The sequence below is a fragment of the Corythoichthys intestinalis genome, chromosome 13 (genome assembly GCF_030265065.1).
Source record: "Corythoichthys intestinalis isolate RoL2023-P3 chromosome 13, ASM3026506v1, whole genome shotgun sequence".
Classification (NCBI taxonomy): Eukaryota; Metazoa; Chordata; class Actinopteri; order Syngnathiformes; family Syngnathidae; genus Corythoichthys; species Corythoichthys intestinalis.
In genome coordinates this window covers 9,471,569-9,490,062 of record NC_080407.1, presented here as the reverse complement: position 1 = coordinate 9,490,062, position 18,494 = coordinate 9,471,569, and the positions used below count along the sequence as shown (strand labels likewise).

Genomic DNA, 18,494 nt, shown 5'->3' with positions numbered 1-18,494 from the left:
AAACAAACTCATGTGGATTAAAGATTTATTTTTAACATCGCACAACAAAGACATTTTATTTGTACTTTTCCTAGAATGAACCAACTAGAAAACACTTGCATCCTCTCAATTGTAGGTCATATATCTGGGCGTGGCACTGAACTTAGCATAAGACTTGATGACCTTGTTGACTGCCTCCAGGAAGTCCTTCTCGGTGGCGATCTTCCTGCGAGCCCTGATGGCGAACATGCCGGCTTCCGTGCACACGCTGCGGATCTCGGCGCCTGAGAGAGAAAAGGGTATGGCGAATTTGGATGGATTGTCGACTTGAACTCGTTTCAGGTCCTTTATTACCTGTGCTGTTGGGACAGAGTCGAGCGAGTAGTTCAAAGCGGATGTCTCTTTCCACGCTCATGGAACGAGCGTGAATCTTGAAGATGTGAGTGCGACCCTAAAACACAGAAAAAAATTATAGAAAATTCTAAATGTGGAGAAATTATAATGGCAGCTTAGCGGTGATGGTTGGTATATTAGGTCACATGGGTTTGAAATAAATAGGAGTGGATGGAAGTTTTTTGCTATCGAAATGAATGGTGAATTGTTTTTGGCAAATTTTGGACAAACCGTACACTTTTAGAAAAATCTATACAACTTTTTATGTGATTTGGAAATTTCACTTTTGTCTTTCACAAAAAACCCGCGACGCATGAGAATTCCAGTCATTATGGTGTATGAACAGTGTCGGTGGGTCAAACAGTTTTGGCTGGGAGGAAACGCCATAGGAAAATAAAATATGGATGGTAGCTTATGCATTAGCTGTTTACATGCTACCTGTAACGTAGCGTGGTAATCAAATCGTTAGCTAACGTGAGAATTACCCACCTCTAGATCAGGCAAACTGAATTCAATCTTCCTATCCAAACGGCCTGGTCTCATCAGAGCCGGATCCAAAGTGTCAGGTCTGTTAGTTGCCATCAGTACTTTGATGTTACCACGCGGATCAAAACCATCCAGCTGGTTGATTAGCTCCAACATGGTCCTCTGCACTTCGTTGTCGCCGCCAGCTCCATCATCGAAACGTGCGCCTAATTTGTTTAAATTAAAAAAAAAAAAAAAAAAACATTTTTTTAAAGGCTTTAGTCAGGTAATTACATGACCTTATCGATATGCTCCCACCCAGAATCCATATGTTGTTTTTAAAAAAGGTTAATACGAAAACCTTTCATTAGAATAGTGTCTATGTTAGCTGCCATTGACGGCGCTAGACAATTCATTTTGACTGGATTGAATGTCTATACCTCCAATGGCATCAATTTCATCAAAAAAAATGAGGCAGGCCTTCTTGGTTCTGGCCATCTCGAATAGCTCGCGAACCATCCGGGCTCCCTAGATGAAGAACAAACTCATTTATTTTATTTGCATTTACATAAATTAAATTCAGTTTTCGTGGGCTCACCTCGCCGACATACTTTTGCACCAGTTCAGAACCGATGACTCTGATGAAACAGGCGTCTGTTCGGTTAGCCACGGCGCGGGCACAAAGTGTCTTACCAGTACCGGGCGGTCCGAACAGCAGCACGCCTTTTGGAGGCTCGATGCCCAAGTTGACGAACCGCTCGGGCTAGTGGGTAGAAAAAAAGGTTCCAAAACTGTCCTGAATTGCTCTAATTTCTCAAGAAATCCCCCCAAAAATTGTAGTTTCTACTTGTCAAACCCCCCCCCCCCCCCCAATTATGTAGCTGGTATTACTACTTATGCAATGTTAAAATATATTTTAAATTGTCTGAAATGTTATTTAGAACATATATTTGCTTAAGATAATAATAAATCAGTATAGTAACCATTAGAAACGATTTAATTTGTTAAATGTGTGTATTCTTTCCAATTTATAATTTCTTAAGGCCTTGGCTTAATTTATCAACCCTTCAGATGTAGTTTTTTTTTAAATTACACAAATAGCAACTTGTCTCCAGAATAATGTGGGGAATGCTAAACTAGCTAAGGGGACAGTTTGTGAGCAGACTATTACCATAAACTGGAAGAAAAGGGTATACGTGGCTGTTGTTGAGAAGAAGTGCTGTAACGTAACTTGCCGTTAGCATTAGCAGTGTAGTGTTGAGCTAGTGTTTTCGGCAACAATTCAAATCTTTTGAAGTAACTTGGTGAATGATTTATATTTTCCCCCTAAATTGTGACTTTGGATTTTTTTTTTGTGTGATGTGAACAACTCACATGGAGCAAAGGTGTCTCAACCACTTCCCTCAGCTTTTCAATCTGTTCCTTACAGCCGCCGACATCGCTGTAGGTAACGTCTGGTTTCTCCTCCACCTACGGGAGAACAAAGATGTGTTTACAGTACTTCATGTGACTTCAGAAACAACTGACACCTAATGTTTTTGTAACCTGCATCATGGTGACGGTCGGATCAATTTTAGGAGGCAGCGGGATATGGATCTGATACTTGTTTCGGTCAACTCTAAGTGAAGATAAATGAATTGGTTAAGAATTTGGGAGTTTATTCGCCGGAAATTTTTTTTATTTTTTTCCCCTTACCCGACTCTCATGCCCTCCTCGATATCTGTCGGGGCCACCTGGTCGCTCAAGTCCACCACAAACTTGGCAAACTGTTTGACATTGATAATGTATTTCGGGTCCTCGGAGTCTGCGTTGATGATCTTTGTGCATCTGTGGAGGAAAAAAACAATAAACTTGGAAAAAATTATGATATAACTTATATGACTTTACCTTGCAACTTGAAGGGGTTGTTCACTTTGAAGGGTCTGCTTGTCAGCAGCCAGATCCCAAAGAGCAGGTGGCGCCAGTCCTGTATCTGACTCTTTAATACCTGTTTACCAGTTAATTACTATGTTAGGAATGTGATAGTTTGTAGCCCACAAGGTTATCGATATGCGCGAGCCTTGTATCGCAAATCATCTAATGATGTACCCAGATGTTCCAATCCCTAATTATGAATATGTTAAGGCACTATATGGTGCGTTTAAAATCACCTGTAAGCTCGTTGATCTTTTTGAGCAGCTGTTGAATGTCATCTTCCACTTGTTTTATCTGTCTGGAGTAAGTGCTTTGACCCTGGTGATGCGAAACAGTTGCGGAGGTCTCAAAATACATAATATATTTATTAATTAGTAATTTTGTGTTGAAAACTTACGTATGTCTTCAGTAGAGCGATGTCTCCTTCATCCAAAGCTATACGAAAGACAACACAATGTCAGTTAATTGGAATTAGTTTGTATTGACGTGATTTTGCAAATAATCTCCAAAAATGTTACTACAGAATGAAGTTATTCGTCAATTATCATATATAGCTTCTACAGACGTAAGGTAACGTTAGCGAAACTGCTAATGCTAAAATTCCTCTGAAACACAGGCCGTCGCTTGTTTAAAGCTTTTATAAATTATACCTCTGATTGGGGAGTCATCCTTGTCCTCTTCCTTTGTCTTTCTTTGGTCATCTCCTAGATAATCCGGCATTTTGAGGAAGGATTCTGTTGTCTAACTATCGCACAGCTAAATCGTACGATTACACAGCAGCTTTGTGTTTCCGTCGACGGACCGGAAGTAAATGGCGTGTTATTTCAGGTACACTTAATTATAATTGTTGTATAAACATTAATTACTTTTATAATTACTTAAAAATACAGTTTTAAGAAACCAATATTCATTTATTTAAAAGTATTTTGGTGTTTTAAACTATCACGCTGGTCATTTGTACGATTAGCAGCTTTGCACTTCCGTCACCGAAAAGGAAGTAAGTTATGGTGTTATTTTAAGAACAATTGTTGCTTTTTTTTTTGTGTGTAATCGTTTATGCTAATTAATAACGTATAGACATTATATTTAAGTAAAAATTAATTCATCAGATATTTAAAATGATTTATTACATCGAAATTATGCGGTTGCGTTTTGGTAGGTGGACATGAAGTGCTTTTGGCTAACGTAATTATTTTAACTGTTTGCACAAATTAAAAAATATATATATATCCATATTTTTTTAAATCAACAATAAACTAGTAAAAATAATGGTTATTTAGGAGTGTAATTACTCTGTTTTGGTTAATTTTCCACTTTGTCGAAGCGGACCAAAATATTCACGGGTGCCTAAGGTAACACGGAACGTTTTACTAAGTGACATCTGGAGTTTTTCCACGAATGTGTTCTTTTTAATGGATGCCCATGTGGTGTATAATTAAACGGGCCGAAATTTGTTGCACCTCTAGAAATATAACATTGTAATATTGCGACTCTCGAATGTTTGTCTAGCTATCCTTCTGAAAATGATATTAGAAGCGGTGAACGGCGATGAAACGACTGTGTTTAAAGCGGTTGCCGGTAAGAATTGAATGACTACGAGGCCACAGCCTGCTGAGCTACCATAATAGAGTTTGTTAGCATACTTGTTAGCAATGTGTTTGAAAGCAAACGGTAAACATTGAGCTAATACCAAAAAAAAAAAAGATTCTTTGTAGATGTGTTTCTGTATGTGTATGAGTGATACACATAGTTACATAACAGCAACCCCCTCCTGCCTGAACATGCTGCAGTGATTTTTTTTAACCTGACATTGTTATTAGCCCAATATTATCTGTTCATCATTATAAAATGTCCTTTTTCATTCATTATATAATAAGTACTACACAACTTTGTGTACTTTTGTATATTTGTCAAGTAGTTGCAATAAAGTGAGTATTGTATGAGTATAATAATTTGGAATTGCTTCCCTCCATTAGCTTCCGTGCTGGTTCGAGTCGAACCTGTGGGTCGCTGGTTCGAAGCCTTTGTGAAGAGGAGAAACAGGAACGTGTCGACCTCCTTCCAGGAGTTGGAAGAGGAGTCGTCATCCTCCGAGGAGTCTGATGATGAGGACTTTCAGCTAGAAGAGCATCCAAAACTCCGAACACTTGATCCAAAGGACTGTAAGGTATGTTAACATTACAAACCACAAGAATACAAAAAGTGCCAGAGTATGAACATACACGGTAAAAATTATATTTATTTTTCGTTTCCAGGTGCCTACTTTTGGGTGGCATTTTGGGTTTCAGTGTATAAATTTTTTCACATTTATGCTTCTTTCCACGTCTTTTATCTTGAACGACAATTGTTTTGAGTCACAGACACGCCTCATAAAGATAAATAAAATGCTTTAGAAGTAGTTTAGACGCTCTAGGAAGGTAACTAGTACACAGAAATGTCGAGAGTGATATTAAAATGATAAAATTGTGTTGTAATGTTAGTAATAAAAAAATCAAATATGCATTTCACATATTAAACCCCTTCTAGCCTAGTGTATCACTTTTTGATACACTCAGAATCACTTTTGATACACTCAGAATTTCATTATTTTGAGACTTATTTAGAATTTTGAAATTTAAAAAAAAAATGATGCAAGTCAAAACATTCATCTGCAGGTTCCATGAGGGGGAAAAAATCTGGATTTAGCTAGGGTTATAGATATTAGAGCGCTTATTACACATATTCATTTTTATTTATCTTTTTCTACAAATTTGAAAAAAGTACCATTAGGACCTTATTTTTTAAGTTTTGGGATTCTCTTGACAATTGCTTCATGTTGCAGGCATTAAGGGTTAACATTATTAACTGGCCCACAAGTGTAAATCACAACATTATCCTTGTTAAATTTTGTTGAAAATATTTATAATTCTGCATTTTAACACAAATGACTAGCTACACCCCAAGGCCGAGCCCCGCTAACTTACCTCCGTGTAGTTGGCCCCTCCCATCAGATGCAAATTTAAATAAAAATGATGTCTACGTTTGTGCTGCCACGGTTTTGTAGTTATTACATTTTTTAAAGTCCTCTAGAGTTCAACCACCACCCTATTCCAGTACTTCTCAAATAGTGGGGCGCAGAGCCCTGGTGAGAGGGGGGTGGCGCATGTGACCTTGGGGAAACATAATTTTTTGCCGTATGAGAATAAAGTGTACTTGGACACCCACTCAGTAGGTGGCAGAGGCGCTCTCATTTTCAGAGTGTATTTTTGAACAGAATAAGAGCACACAGAAAAGAAGACAGTTGGAGACTAGGAAAGACCAGTCCGTTTACTGTGTGTAAAAATGTTTGCAGCGGACAGCGGGATCCAAATCAATTAGGCCGTCACTTAAAGACATTACACCCCGATCACATTGACAAGCCGCTTGATTATTTTTCAGCGAAAACGAGTCGAATCTCTGGGTACCTCACGATACGATACGATTTGCAATACAAGGCTCACGATAAAGATAGTGTCACGATATGGCGATTCAACTATTATCGATACATGGGTCAAGAAATTATTATACATGTAATAAACGGAAAAACAAGCTTCTGCTATGAATTGGGATGAGTTTATCACTAGTAGACATCCAATCCGTTTGAAAGGGGAGAGTGACAGCAAATGAACAGACAACAAACCTCAACTCATGTTTTTAGCTAAAAGGTAAACGGCTAACAAGCAACTAGCTAGCTTTCGGAAAACATTTTTACTCTGCCTTGTACAGTTACAATAAAAATCCTTTGACAACTCATGTTTTAGCTAAAAGCTAGCTATCTGTAATACAATGTTACTGTGCCCTGTACAGTGACAATAAAAATCCTTTGAACAGTTAGTTGTGACAATAAATTAGAAGTAGAATTTCTACAAAACTCTTGCGGTGCAAATGAAAATTTTCACAGCAAAATTGACACCCTTTTTTTGTTGTTGCCAATTTAGCTCAAAATGGGGGCCGGTTGACCTCAGATGTCTGCAAAAGAACTGAAAATATCTCAAATGCGATAGCAGCACAAACGATACTTTTTAAAGCACAAACCGACACAAACGTAGCACAAATGAGTGACTTCATCTGATGGTTGCTGACTTTGAACATTCTGTTTTATCACCTTTAGCTTTCACATTTCTCTGTATTTTTTGCCTAGAATCAAGATCACTACGCCGTCCTCGGTCTTCCGCACTTGAGATACAAAGCTACTCAGAAACAAATCAAAGCTGCCCGTAAGTATGCTTCTGTGCTCTGTACCTTTTCGCCCGGCGTGAAACCGACTAGTCTGTTTCTCACCAGACAAAGCCATTGTGTTAAAGCACCATCCTGACAAAAGGAAAGCTGCAGGAGAGCAGATTTCAGAAGGCGACAATGATTATTTCACGTGTATAACTAAAGGTATATTGCTGTACGATATATTTAAATCGGGAGTTTCCGTTCATGTGGCTCTCCTACTGTTTTCGGACAACAGCTGTAGAAACACTCTCCGACCCGGTAAAGAGGCGAGCCTTTGACAGCGTGGATCCCACATTCGACAACAGCGTACCGTCCAAAAGCGAAGGCAAAGAAAACTTTTTCCAGGTGTTTCCTGCAGTTTTTGAGCGGAATTCCAGATGGTCCACCAAAAAGCACGTGCCCAAACTCGGGTCGATCGAGTCTTCCTTCGAAGAAGTGGATAACTTCTACTCATTTTGGTAGGTTTTATCAGAAACTCATTCGTTGTTGTAGAAAGAGCAGCTTGTCGTTGGAACGGAAAAATGATATTTGTGAAGAGTTTGGCCACTCGGGGGGTCACAAATGCTACAATGCTGGCCAAAAGGACCGTACTGGCCCGAATATAAGACGGCCCTGATTATAAGACGACCCCCTCTTTTTCAAGACTCAAGTTTGAAAAAAGACTTTTTGAACACCTAATTAATTTTTATACAGAAAATAATTACAGTGCATCTGAAACAAATGGTTATAACAATATATTTGAGAGGAAAAACAATGTTATTTTGCCACATTCAAATCTTAGTATCTGAACATTATATATGTAAACTAAAGTGCAATCACATTCGTAAATGAATGGCTTCTGGTTTTTGAAATGTAAATAAACCAATGTTTTGTGATAAAACAACAAAATTGCAATAACTGCATTAACCATCAAAGTGAGGTCTAACTGTAACTAGTCTTGAAACAAATCTGAATAAGGGAAAAACACTGCAATAAAATAATGCAAACTGGTTAAACTTGAGAGTGGCTGAGATCTGTCATAACAGAACAATACTCCTCAAGTTAAGCATTCGCTTCAATGATATCTGGCGCCATCTAGCGTCGTGAATGGGTATAATGTCTAGACCCCGAATATAAGATGACTCCCACTTTTTCAGTCTTATTTCAATGAAAAAGCACCGTCTTATATTCGGGCCAATACGGTATTGGCACTCCTGCAATTCTGTCAGATAATGCTCAATTTCTCCCAGAAAATGATAGCAATTACAAATGCTTTGGTGGTAATATATTCTTTTATTTTGTTTACAATGAAAAAAAACAAGAGAGAATGACAAAAATTAAATCATGATCATTTTACACAAAATTCCAAAATGGACCGGACAATAGTATTGGCACCCTCAGTCTAATACTTGGTAGCACAACCTATAGACAAAATAACTGCGAACAACCGTTTCCGGTATCCATCAGTGAGTTTCTTACAATGCTCTGCTGGAATTTTAGACCATTTTTCTTTGGCCAACTGCTCCAGGGCTCTGAGATTTGAAGGTTGCCTTCTCCAAACTGCCATTTTCAGGTCCCTCCACAGGAGTTCTTTGGGATTCAGGTCTGGACTTATTGCTGACCACTTTCGAAGTCTCTAGTGCTTTCTCTCAAACCATTTTCTAGTGCTTTTTGAAGTATGTTTGGGTCATTGTCCTGCTGGAAGACCCGTGACCTCTGAGGGAGGTCCTCTGCGTGCAGTAGACATAGGAACAGTCATGTCTTCGGAGATGGACTTGTACCCTTGAGATTGCCCATGCTTCCGCACAATTTTTCTTCTCAAGTCCTCAGACAGTTCTTTGGTCTTCTTTCTTTTCTCCATGCTCAATGTGGTACACACAAGGACACAGAACTGAGGTTGAGTCAACTTTAATCCATTTTAATTGGCTGCAAGTGTGATTTAGTTTTTTTCCACCATCTGTTATGTGCCACAGGTAAGTAACAGATGCTGTTAACTACATAAATTAGAGATGCATCACATGATTTTTCAAAGGGTGCCAATACTTTTTTCCGGCCCATTTTTGGAGTTGTGTGTAAAATGGTAATGTTTTTTTTTCCCATTCTCTTATGTTATTTCATTGCAAGCAAAATAAATGAAGATATTACTACCAAAGCATTCTTAATTGAAATCATTTTCTGGAAGCAATTGAGCTTTATCTGACAAAATTGCAGGGGTGCCAATACTTGTGGTCAGCAGTCTACCTCGACAATTGCAAGTTGTTCAATTTTCTAGGAGTTATATGATCACCACATTTACCTACAATTAATTTCAACATATTTTTGTTGTCATAGGTACAATTTCGATTCATGGAGGGAATTCTCATACTTAGATGAAGAGGAAAAGGAAAAGGCTGAATGGTAAACCAACCAATTTGTAGGCCTGTTTGTTAACCCCTCCGTGTCTGACAAACCTTTTTATCTTTCCCCATCTAGTCGAGATGAGAGGAGATGGATTGAAAAGCAAAATCGGGCCTCCAGAGCTCAGAGGAAGAAAGAGGAAATGAACAGAATACGAACACTAGTTGGTACAGAGACGGCAGATCCTGCAAAGTTGTCGCTCGCCGCCATGGCCAAAGTCAACCTCCGTTGCGTTTGTCCGTCACAGACGCCGCCTACAGTTGCGATCCTCGGATAAAGAAGTTCAAAGACGATGAAAAAGCCCGGAAGGAGTCTGAGAAGAAAGCAAAGGCCGAAGCCAAGAAGCGAGAGCAGGAGGAAAAGGAGCGTGTAAGTCAGGATATTCGACAAAACAACCACTAAACAGAAAAACAACAGGAAAGAGTTTATGACTATTAGACATTTCCGGGTCACTTTCTGTTGATTTCGTCTCACTTCTTGTACATTTTGGGTCTATTCTAATGGAAGATTTTGGGCTACATAGTATTGCGATATATTGTCCCACTCCTAATGGAAACTAGTTGAGGATCATCATAATTTTGTTTTGTTTTTTTTTAGGCCCGACAAGCTGAGATGGAGGCTGCTCGATTGGCTAAGGAGAAAGAAGATGAAGAAGCCAAGCAGGCGGCCCAGCTAGCCAAAAAAGAGAAGGAGATCCAGAAGAAAGCCATTAAAAAGGAGAGGCAGAAGCTCAGGACAACCTGCAAGGTTTGATTCCCACCTCCAAATCTGAAGAATTTGCTGCAAATCTACCAACGTTTTTTTTTTTTGTTATCTCTCACGCCACAGAACTGGAATTATTTTGCTGACAATGAAGCTGAAAATGTGAAAATGATGGAGGAAGTGGAGAAGCTCTGCGATAGACTGGAACTCACAAGTCTGCAGTCCCTCAATGAAATACTAGCCTCAGCCTCAAAGGAGGACAGTAAGATTGCAGTAGAGAAGCAGGTAGAAAATGAAAAGGTTTGAGATTTAAAAAAAAAAAAAAAAAAAAAAAATGGCAACTTCATTCTTGCATCTCAGGTGCAGGAGGTGAACGCAAAGCTCCAGAAGGAGCGAGACGCTGAAGTTCAGGCCATGCAGGCGTCAAGGAGTGGGGACCAGGCTAGCGGAGGAGGTGGAGGGGGTGGCGGGAAAGGCTGGAATGAGGAAGATCTTCAGCTGCTTATTAAGGCGGTCAACCTCTTCCCAGCTGGAACCAACGCAAGGTATTTTAGTCGTGAGAATTGCAACACAAAACTAAAAAATTGAATTTCTGGATAAATTGCGATGGTAGCTTTGCTTTGGCAGGTAAACCTCCGGGGACCACTTTAACATAGTTTTTGGTGAAAATTTGGGACATTTCGGTAAAAAATTGTAAAGTTTTACTAATAAAAGGCTCAGTTTTGGTGAAAATGGTTGTTTTGATGAAAATTTCTTGACATTTTGGTGAAAAACAAGGGCCCTGTACAGTGACAAATCCTTTGAACTGTTGTGACAACAAACCTCAACTAGCTAGCTTTTGAAAATACAGTATTACTGTGCCCTGTACAGCGATAAAAAAATTCCTTTGAACAGTTTTGGCAACAAACCTCAACTTGTGTTTTTAGCTTCAAGCTAAACAGGTTGTAAACAACTACCTAGCTAGAGACAAAATTGTAGCTTTATTCCTTTTAAAAACATTGCAAAGACCTTCAAATTTTCAATAAGGAATTATTTTCAGATGGGAAGTTATCGCCAACTATATGAATATACACTCGACGAGTGGCATGAAAAGGACGGCCAAAGATGTCATCAACAAAGCCAAGAGTTTGCAACGACTCGGTAAATATTTTGTGAATGTGAAATCTAGCACATCTTTAAACCTTGAAACCGCGGTTCTTCAGATCCTTTACAGAAAGACGACATCAACAGAAAAGCTTTCGAGAAATTCAAGAAGGAACATAATGCCGTGCCACCCACTGTGGACAACGCGGTGCCTTCAGAGAGGTTTGAAGGTAACTTGACAATAAAAGCATGTTTGAGACTACAGTTTGGGTGAGGATCTTTGTTTTGCACCATCTAGTGGCCAGTGTTATAAAAGAATATGACTACATCAGATAGTGTTTTATAAATCTGCTTTAGGCATCGGCTGAATTTTTTTAAAAACTGGCATCGACATCGTCCTTTGAAAATCCCATATTGGTCCTTTATTTGTCATACAAATAAGAATTGAATTATTCCAGCCCCAGGTGGTGATGGAAGTCCAGCCCCATGGACCACAGAAGAACAGAAGCTTCTAGAACAGGCCCTCAAGACATACCCCGTCAGCACACCTGAACGGTGGGAGAAGATAGCCGACTCAGTCCCAGGGAGAAACAAGAAAGACTGTATGAAGAGATACAAGGTGAGATGAACCGTCAATTTCAGTGTAATTTACTATCAATTTTCCACATTCGACATGAGATTTTTCATTTATCTCACAGGAACTGGTGGAGATGGTTAAAGCCAAGAAAGCCGCGCAAGACCAAGTCGCTAGCAAGAGTAAAAAATGACAACACAAAGACAATAGTATCTTAAATATTCTAATGGTATGGCGTTGATCTTTATTTTATACGAAATGAATTAAAAGGACAAAAATATCCAGTTGACCGCTCAGTTCCTCATCCAAAACATTCCGCCGCGGATCTGGTTGTAGTCGGGAAGCTGCTCAATCGGACCTGAAAGAGTGAAGCGGATTAGCGTAGCTCATGATAAGAACAAATCGGGCGACGTACCAACAGCTGCGATGGCGGGAGCTTTGTTAAAGATGTATTTGGTGCACACGTCCTTGATGGTGTCAGCATCGATAGCCTGTTGAAAAACAAATTGGTGAGCCTTGTAAAAATTGGAAAATCATAGTATAGAACCTGAAAATGGATTGATATAGCTAGCTAGCTTGTTAGATGCTCGTGGTCAGTGTGAGGTCCATCAATTCTTGAATTTCCCTGAAAAAAGATCAATATAGCTAGCTAGCTATATATGTAAATGTATTTAGAGATTTGACTCCATTCACTTACGTCAATTCGAATTTCAAGCTCATGCAAAGGGATTCTACGACCGTAGCACAACATTTGTCTACCGATGTCCTCGCAGATAGGGGTGGAGCCTAGAAAGACAAAACAATCAAGCCTATGATTCCCTGCATTAGCGCTACAAAAATATAAAAATACATTACCATCAAGATGCAGTAACATGTTGGTCTTGAGGAGATTCTTTGCTCGTGCCACCTCGGCTTCAGTTACACTGGTACAAAGTGACATCCTGAAAGAATTCCGCCCAAAAATATTGTTGGAAATTGATTACAATACTTCATGTGGTCAACTTTTACGAGTCACCGCACCATTCTTTCTGAGTAAAGTGCATCATGTCGTTGATAGTGCCGGGTTCACACACCATGTACAGCCCCCAAAGGCCTGTGTCAGTGTAGCAGGTGTTGAAGGACTGGAAGCTGTGGCATAGGTTCCCCTGACAGGCCATCTGAGCTAATTTACTGGAAAGATTCTGATATATGTCGAACAAGTTGTTAAAAAAATGAACAGGAGTATGTTTAGAACAACAGTACTCACAACTCCTCCGCCAAATGACCGATCCCAGTTCCCAATGAGCGTATTGGCCACCATAAGGGGAATAGTATCAGGATGAGACCAGCCAACAGCCTCCACGGCAATAGCGATATGCGCCAACGGCATTTTGTCGTCGCGCACGCGAATCTAAAATGATTCAGTAGTTGTCTTACTACTGGATCCAAAATGGCTGCTATATACCGTACATACCTCACTTCCTGTGAAGGGACACGCCGGCGGCACATCGGCAGCGTATCGGCCAGGGAGCTTACCAAAGTGATACTTGGCTAGATCAATTAGCTCATTGTGAGAAACTCCTATTTTGAATATCCAAAAACACGAACATGTAAGGTTCATTCTAGAGTTGGTAATCACAGTAAAAGTTGCAAATCCGTGCTAATGTTAGCTTTTTAAATAGCTGTTCCTCGGAGATTCCAGAATTGGAGGACATTTTGGCTTCAAAATGTTTTTAAAAATCTGTACTAATGTTCGCTTTTTCTCAGGAGGAAAAGCTATCTGTTTAGCTAGCTATGATGGATATTTTGCTTAAATATTCCAGGTAAATTTGACATAATTTGTTATTGATTGTTGCTGGACATACTCACAGTAACATGGTTACAGAACAGTACTAATGTTAGCTTTATCTCAGGCGTACAAGCTAGCTGTTTAGCTAGTTATGGAGGACAAAGTAGTAGTACTCACCTCCAGCTGCTGCCAGTACTATTCTCGGACCTTTGTAGTGGGTTGTAATATACTCAACCAGATCTCCTCTATTTATCGTCCTGCAAGGTAACAAATCGGGAAAATCGCATGAAAAGTCTGTACGTTTCGATACGATGACAAATTCCGTACTTGATATTCTCTGTAGGACCCAGGATGGTCCTCCCCAGCGCCGTGGACTGGTATGCTGTAGCATGCAAGTAATCAAAAACCACTTCCTGAAGATTGGTCTCCACTTCCTGCATCTCCCGGAGTATCACACCCCGTTCACGCTCGATCTCCGCTTCGCCTAGTGTGCTGTTCTGGATGATGTCAGCTAGGATCTCGACAGCTTTTCCAAAAAACAGATAAAAATCATTTCTCAGGCATGAAAATCTCTCACCTTTCGGCGAAATTTGCTGTTTTGAAGTAAAAAATGGTGACCTACGTGAATTGCGTAGATCCGAGGAGAAATTATTTTTGGGAAGTGGGGGGTGTCGGGAAATTTTATTTAATTAATTATTATTATCATCGTGATTAGCTTGGTAAGTAAACTGAGCAATTCAGAAATCGGTCCTTTAAAAAAGTGACACTTGGACAGTCAGCAAATCCTTCTAGATGCTTCGCTGACGAGAACTAATCATCGGCCCAAACTGCGTTCTATTATTCCAATTAGGGATGTCCCGATCCAGGTTTTTGCACTTCCGATCCGATACTGATAATGGCCGATACCGGCCTATCGGAGCATGTATTAAAGTTATTTAGCCTCCTTACTTACGTTGTCAGACTCATGTTGAAAAGCGTTTTAGCACTCTTGATAACAACTAGCCAGCTGAATTAGGTGAGTCTGAATAACACACAATGGTTGGTAACAAGAAACTGACCTGTTTATTCAGTGACAAACACAAAACATTCTAAATAACAAACAGAAATGGCATAGTCAGTAAAACGTGCAAATAATATTGTAAACTGTCAGTGGAAAATCCCACAAACTTCCCAAGCTATTAGATGCTTTAAATGTTTCATGCATTAGTTACAAAAATTGTATAAAAAGCCTCTCAGGTTTAAATAAACGACTATTTCAGTATCAAGGTACCATTTTAAAACAGTAAATAAAATACTCAAGTCCCCATTCTGTATCAGCAGCTTTAAACTACATTCAATTAATTAAATTTTGCGAATCAACTGTTAAAGTTGTTAAAATTGCTCCCGCTATTCCATCATTTCCCTTCTGTCTACTTTTGACATGAGAAAGTTTTAAAACTGTTTTGAAGATAGATTCAAGTCAAGATTTTGCCGATTTAGGAGTATTTTAGATAAAAAGTTAATTACCGGTAGGTTCGCTTGGAAGGTTCACTACAACAGCCTACAAGGGAAGTCTCCTGCTTTAAGATGGCGGCTGTTTACTAACGCACGTAGTTTTCAATGCAGGTGTTGCTAACGGCGTCGAGTCTTTTGCATCTAGTTCTATATACATATGATATCTATTAGACAAGCATGATGTTTATGCTGCATTCCATAGCATTGTTGTGCTATGTTTTTATATTGACGATCAGCAAAGGATGTAACTAAAAAAAAAAAGGCAGTTTACAGTGTGGGCAATAACGCAGCCGTCGTTTTTCCTCTACTATGTGATCGCTTATTGGAAGACAAGTTCGCTGGAGGTCAAAATGTCTATGGATGGCCAAAATAAAAAACACCTCGTCGCAATCAGCCATCTTTGTTGTTTACATTTGCTTGGAACGCTTTGAGGTCGGAACTGGTACCATCCGAGTGGGATAAATCCGACTTCCCACTTCTCTGGAATGCAGCATAAAAGTGTTGGATGGTGCGTCTTTACTCACGAGAGATAATGGCTCGTCATCCAGAATGAATTCTTCGCCAATGCCTCTTGTTATTCCCTGGGCTTTGGAACTGTCGAGTGCCAGTTTGTCACGCATAGCAAAAGTTTCTGCCAGTGTTAGTTGCGTGTGACCTTTCCTTTTGTCTTCAGTTTTCTTAACATACTTCTTATATTGTCGCTAAATGCTTGATTAGGTTGTTTGTATTAAAACTTCTTAAAAAGCTTTACCACCACGCTTGACTTTATTGTAGCATATGTTGCACTCTGGCTCTTCGTCTTTGTCGTCCTTTTAAGGTGAAATGATCCCACACAGCTGACATTTTTACCGATAAAGTCTCTCGGTTAATTGGGAGACTGTAATGCAGTGTGTCGAAGGAGTGCCGTAAAATGCGGACCGGATTTTAGGGAAACAGACGCAAAAACTGGAATGGATTATGTATATCGGTGCGCTTTAAAACCCAGACCGGGGTTTCAAAAAAACTGGATCGGAAGTCTGGATCGGAATTTTTCCGTGTCGGCCGATCCGATACCAATGCGCATTTTTTTGCCCATATCGGCGTCCAATCCGATCCAAATATCCGGATATTATAATATAATATTCCGGATCGGGAAATCTCTAATTCCAATCGCGCGCACTCTTTACGTGTACATGGAGTGCTTGGAGAGCCTTTGGTTGCATTGCAAAGCTGCGAAAACAAAAATCAGACCTTATCCACACCGTGGCAGACCTGAGCGCAGCATACACTTGCCTGTATTTGCCAGCAGATTGAATTTGGTGAGTCATGGTTTCAGTCGTTTTCATATTTTGCGATATAATAAAGTTACTGCCATTCGTTGCAGCTTGCGTTGAACACTGCCAGAGCTAGCCAAATCTCTCGTGAAAAATAGCTCCCGTTAAATTGGCGTCAAGCTTGTGTATTTAGCGGTAATATAAACGAATAAACGCACTGTTGAGTCAAATTATGCGGCATGCTCTCAGATGGAGGGGGGCGCTAAGCATCGCTCCCGTCGTCCGCCTGAGACGCCTTATTTTCGGCTGGGACTTGAGCTGACGGCCAGTGTCGGCACAACACCGGCCCCGACGAGTGGTGGAGTGATTCTTGCTTCTTAAAGCTTTTCAGAAATACAATGATCCCTCGTTTTTCACGGTTAATGGGGACCAGAACCCGCCACAATAAGTAAAAACTGCGAAGTAGCGCCCCCCCCCCCCTCATTTTTTTTTGTGCGTGTATTTATTCAGAATTTACATTTTTTTTTAAGATTTATATTTCGTTATATAGATATGCCTTGTAAGAAAAGGAGATTGAGGGATATAAAAAGTTGGATGAAGCTGCTAAAGGCAGTGCATACCTCATCAGCTGGGTGGGTGATTAGCACACATGGTAAGAATAAGTTTGCGAGGATAGTCGGTTATAAATTACAATTACAAACACAATTACAATGTTATTTTTCTATAAGATTTTATGCCATTGCTTTATTAATTATTAGGTGGTAGAGTTGTTAAGTATGTCTAATAATGAAATAATAGTTTTGAGAAAACTGTGCTGTTGTGTTGATGCAGAGGTTGAAGGAAGAAAAGAGGCAGACTGACTGAGTCACAGCCAGAAAGTGTTGATTTCTATTCACTGTTGCCCCCTCCCAATTAAAGTATGTCACAGTTGCAGCCAATTATTATCTAAAGCTGGTTAAAATTGAAGTTATGTTGTTTTAAGGTGTATTTAGTACTTGTTCATGTGCCCCTTTTAATCTACGAGCACCCGCCCCTCCACCGGTCTCTGCACAGCCCTGCTGAAACACAGTGTGGGTCGACAGAGCTCAATATTTTGTTGGGTTGTACAGTGTACCGGAACATATTTCCTTCTCACCTTTTTAACCCCTGACCCATTTTCATGCCTGATTCCTTTAAACTGACATACAGAATGACCATGATTTATATTAAAATGTTCTATAGTTTACCTTGTGGAAGATCCTTTGAGAAGGCTTTAGCATAATACACTGTCTGTTCCCGGGATGTGTACGCGTTTAGGTGTGCACCCATGTTCTCAATTTCTAACTCCAGGTCCAGCTGTGAGCGTTTTCTGGTGCCCTGACACAGAAAATAGAGGATGGAAATTGCACACAAGGATGAACCAGACTTTATAAGAGCACAATTATCCTGGTTTGATTTCCTGGTTACAGTAACAGTGGACAATTTGTGGGTTGGCTGTCTCACCTTAAATGCCATGTGCTCCAGAAAATGAGCTGTGCCGTTATTTCTCTCGTTCTCATAACGACTGCCAGCGTCAATCCACAGGCCGACCTGAAAAATGTATTTTACAGAGTCAATATATGGACAATATGTCAAGGTAACTTGAAACTTACTGTACACGTGGAAAGACCGGAGTCCTCAGAAGACACACGTAGCCCATTTTCCAAAGTGGTCACCTTAGTTTCAGGTACATTTAAAGCTACTTGGTGAGCGGCTTGTGTAGATAAGAGTCTGAACTACGAAAGAATAGATAAACAGCGTTTCCGACATTGTACTTGAATGCAACATCATTATTTGTGCTCGAGTTTATTAAACCTAGCTGAGTGACTCGCGTCAAATTACTTAAAATAGGTGTACAATATATTTCTGTATGAACAAATATTATTTACTTACTCGGTTGATCCTATTTTTCTCTAATAATGATCTGCGTAGTAAACATTTCCCAGCGGACGCGAAGAGACGTAAAGACACCGCCATATTGTTATGTCAGAATGAGTCAGGGGAGATTGAGACGTCACTTCCGGTAGACAATAAGCTTTGTTCTGAATGTTTTAAAAAATAATGATAAAATAGTGAACGTGAGTCAAAGTACTTTATGTGTAACTGGTGTTATTTTAAAAATGTCTGACATGTGTTGTGCCGAAAAATAGCCGCCCCACGTGAAGTAAGCGTCAGCTTTCGAGATATCATTTATAAATCTAGATGTCTGATACACTGCGAAGCAACGAGGACTCAG

At 39.8% G+C, this 18,494-nt stretch overlaps 3 protein-coding genes across 4 annotated transcripts; 1 reads left to right on the top strand and 2 right to left on the bottom strand.

Annotated features, from left to right (window-relative positions):
* The first annotated feature begins 134 nt into the window (after nt 1-134).
* dnajc2 (DnaJ (Hsp40) homolog, subfamily C, member 2) lies at nt 135-12,015 on the top strand. 2 transcript variants are annotated; one of them, XM_057855317.1, is made up of 15 exons: nt 135-278; nt 4,728-4,918; nt 6,911-6,986; nt 7,054-7,152; nt 7,226-7,448; nt 9,301-9,366; nt 9,442-9,533; nt 9,614-9,735; nt 9,964-10,113; nt 10,195-10,353; nt 10,429-10,613; nt 11,108-11,208; nt 11,271-11,381; nt 11,610-11,770; nt 11,850-12,015. In XM_057855317.1, exons 1-15 carry the CDS (start codon nt 158-160, stop codon nt 11,916-11,918), a joined length of 1,926 nt encoding a protein of 641 aa, XP_057711300.1. In that variant the 5' UTR covers nt 135-157; the 3' UTR covers nt 11,919-12,015. The 2 variants fall into 2 exon arrangements, with proteins under 2 accessions (XP_057711300.1, XP_057711301.1); XM_057855318.1 differs by lacking the exon at nt 135-278 and adding an exon at nt 4,114-4,329.
* Nucleotides 2,529-3,582, bottom strand: LOC130928614 (26S proteasome regulatory subunit 7). The gene is made up of 5 exons (XM_057855320.1): nt 3,402-3,582; nt 3,149-3,186; nt 2,988-3,069; nt 2,725-2,824; nt 2,529-2,664 (listed from the first exon to the last, which is right to left on the bottom strand). Exons 1-5 carry the CDS (start codon nt 3,469-3,471, stop codon nt 2,529-2,531), a joined length of 426 nt encoding a protein of 141 aa, XP_057711303.1. The 5' UTR covers nt 3,472-3,582.
* pmpcb (peptidase, mitochondrial processing subunit beta) lies at nt 11,607-18,307 on the bottom strand. The gene is made up of 13 exons (XM_057855319.1): nt 18,152-18,307; nt 17,872-17,994; nt 17,723-17,809; nt 17,467-17,596; nt 13,821-14,019; nt 13,671-13,750; nt 13,179-13,285; nt 12,972-13,115; nt 12,746-12,906; nt 12,581-12,666; nt 12,423-12,511; nt 12,141-12,216; nt 11,607-12,083 (listed from the first exon to the last, which is right to left on the bottom strand). The coding sequence occupies exons 1-13, from the start codon at nt 18,233-18,235 to the stop codon at nt 12,019-12,021; spliced, it is 1,431 nt and encodes a 476-aa protein (XP_057711302.1). The 5' UTR covers nt 18,236-18,307; the 3' UTR covers nt 11,607-12,018.
* Nucleotides 18,308-18,494: the final 187 nt, after the last annotated feature.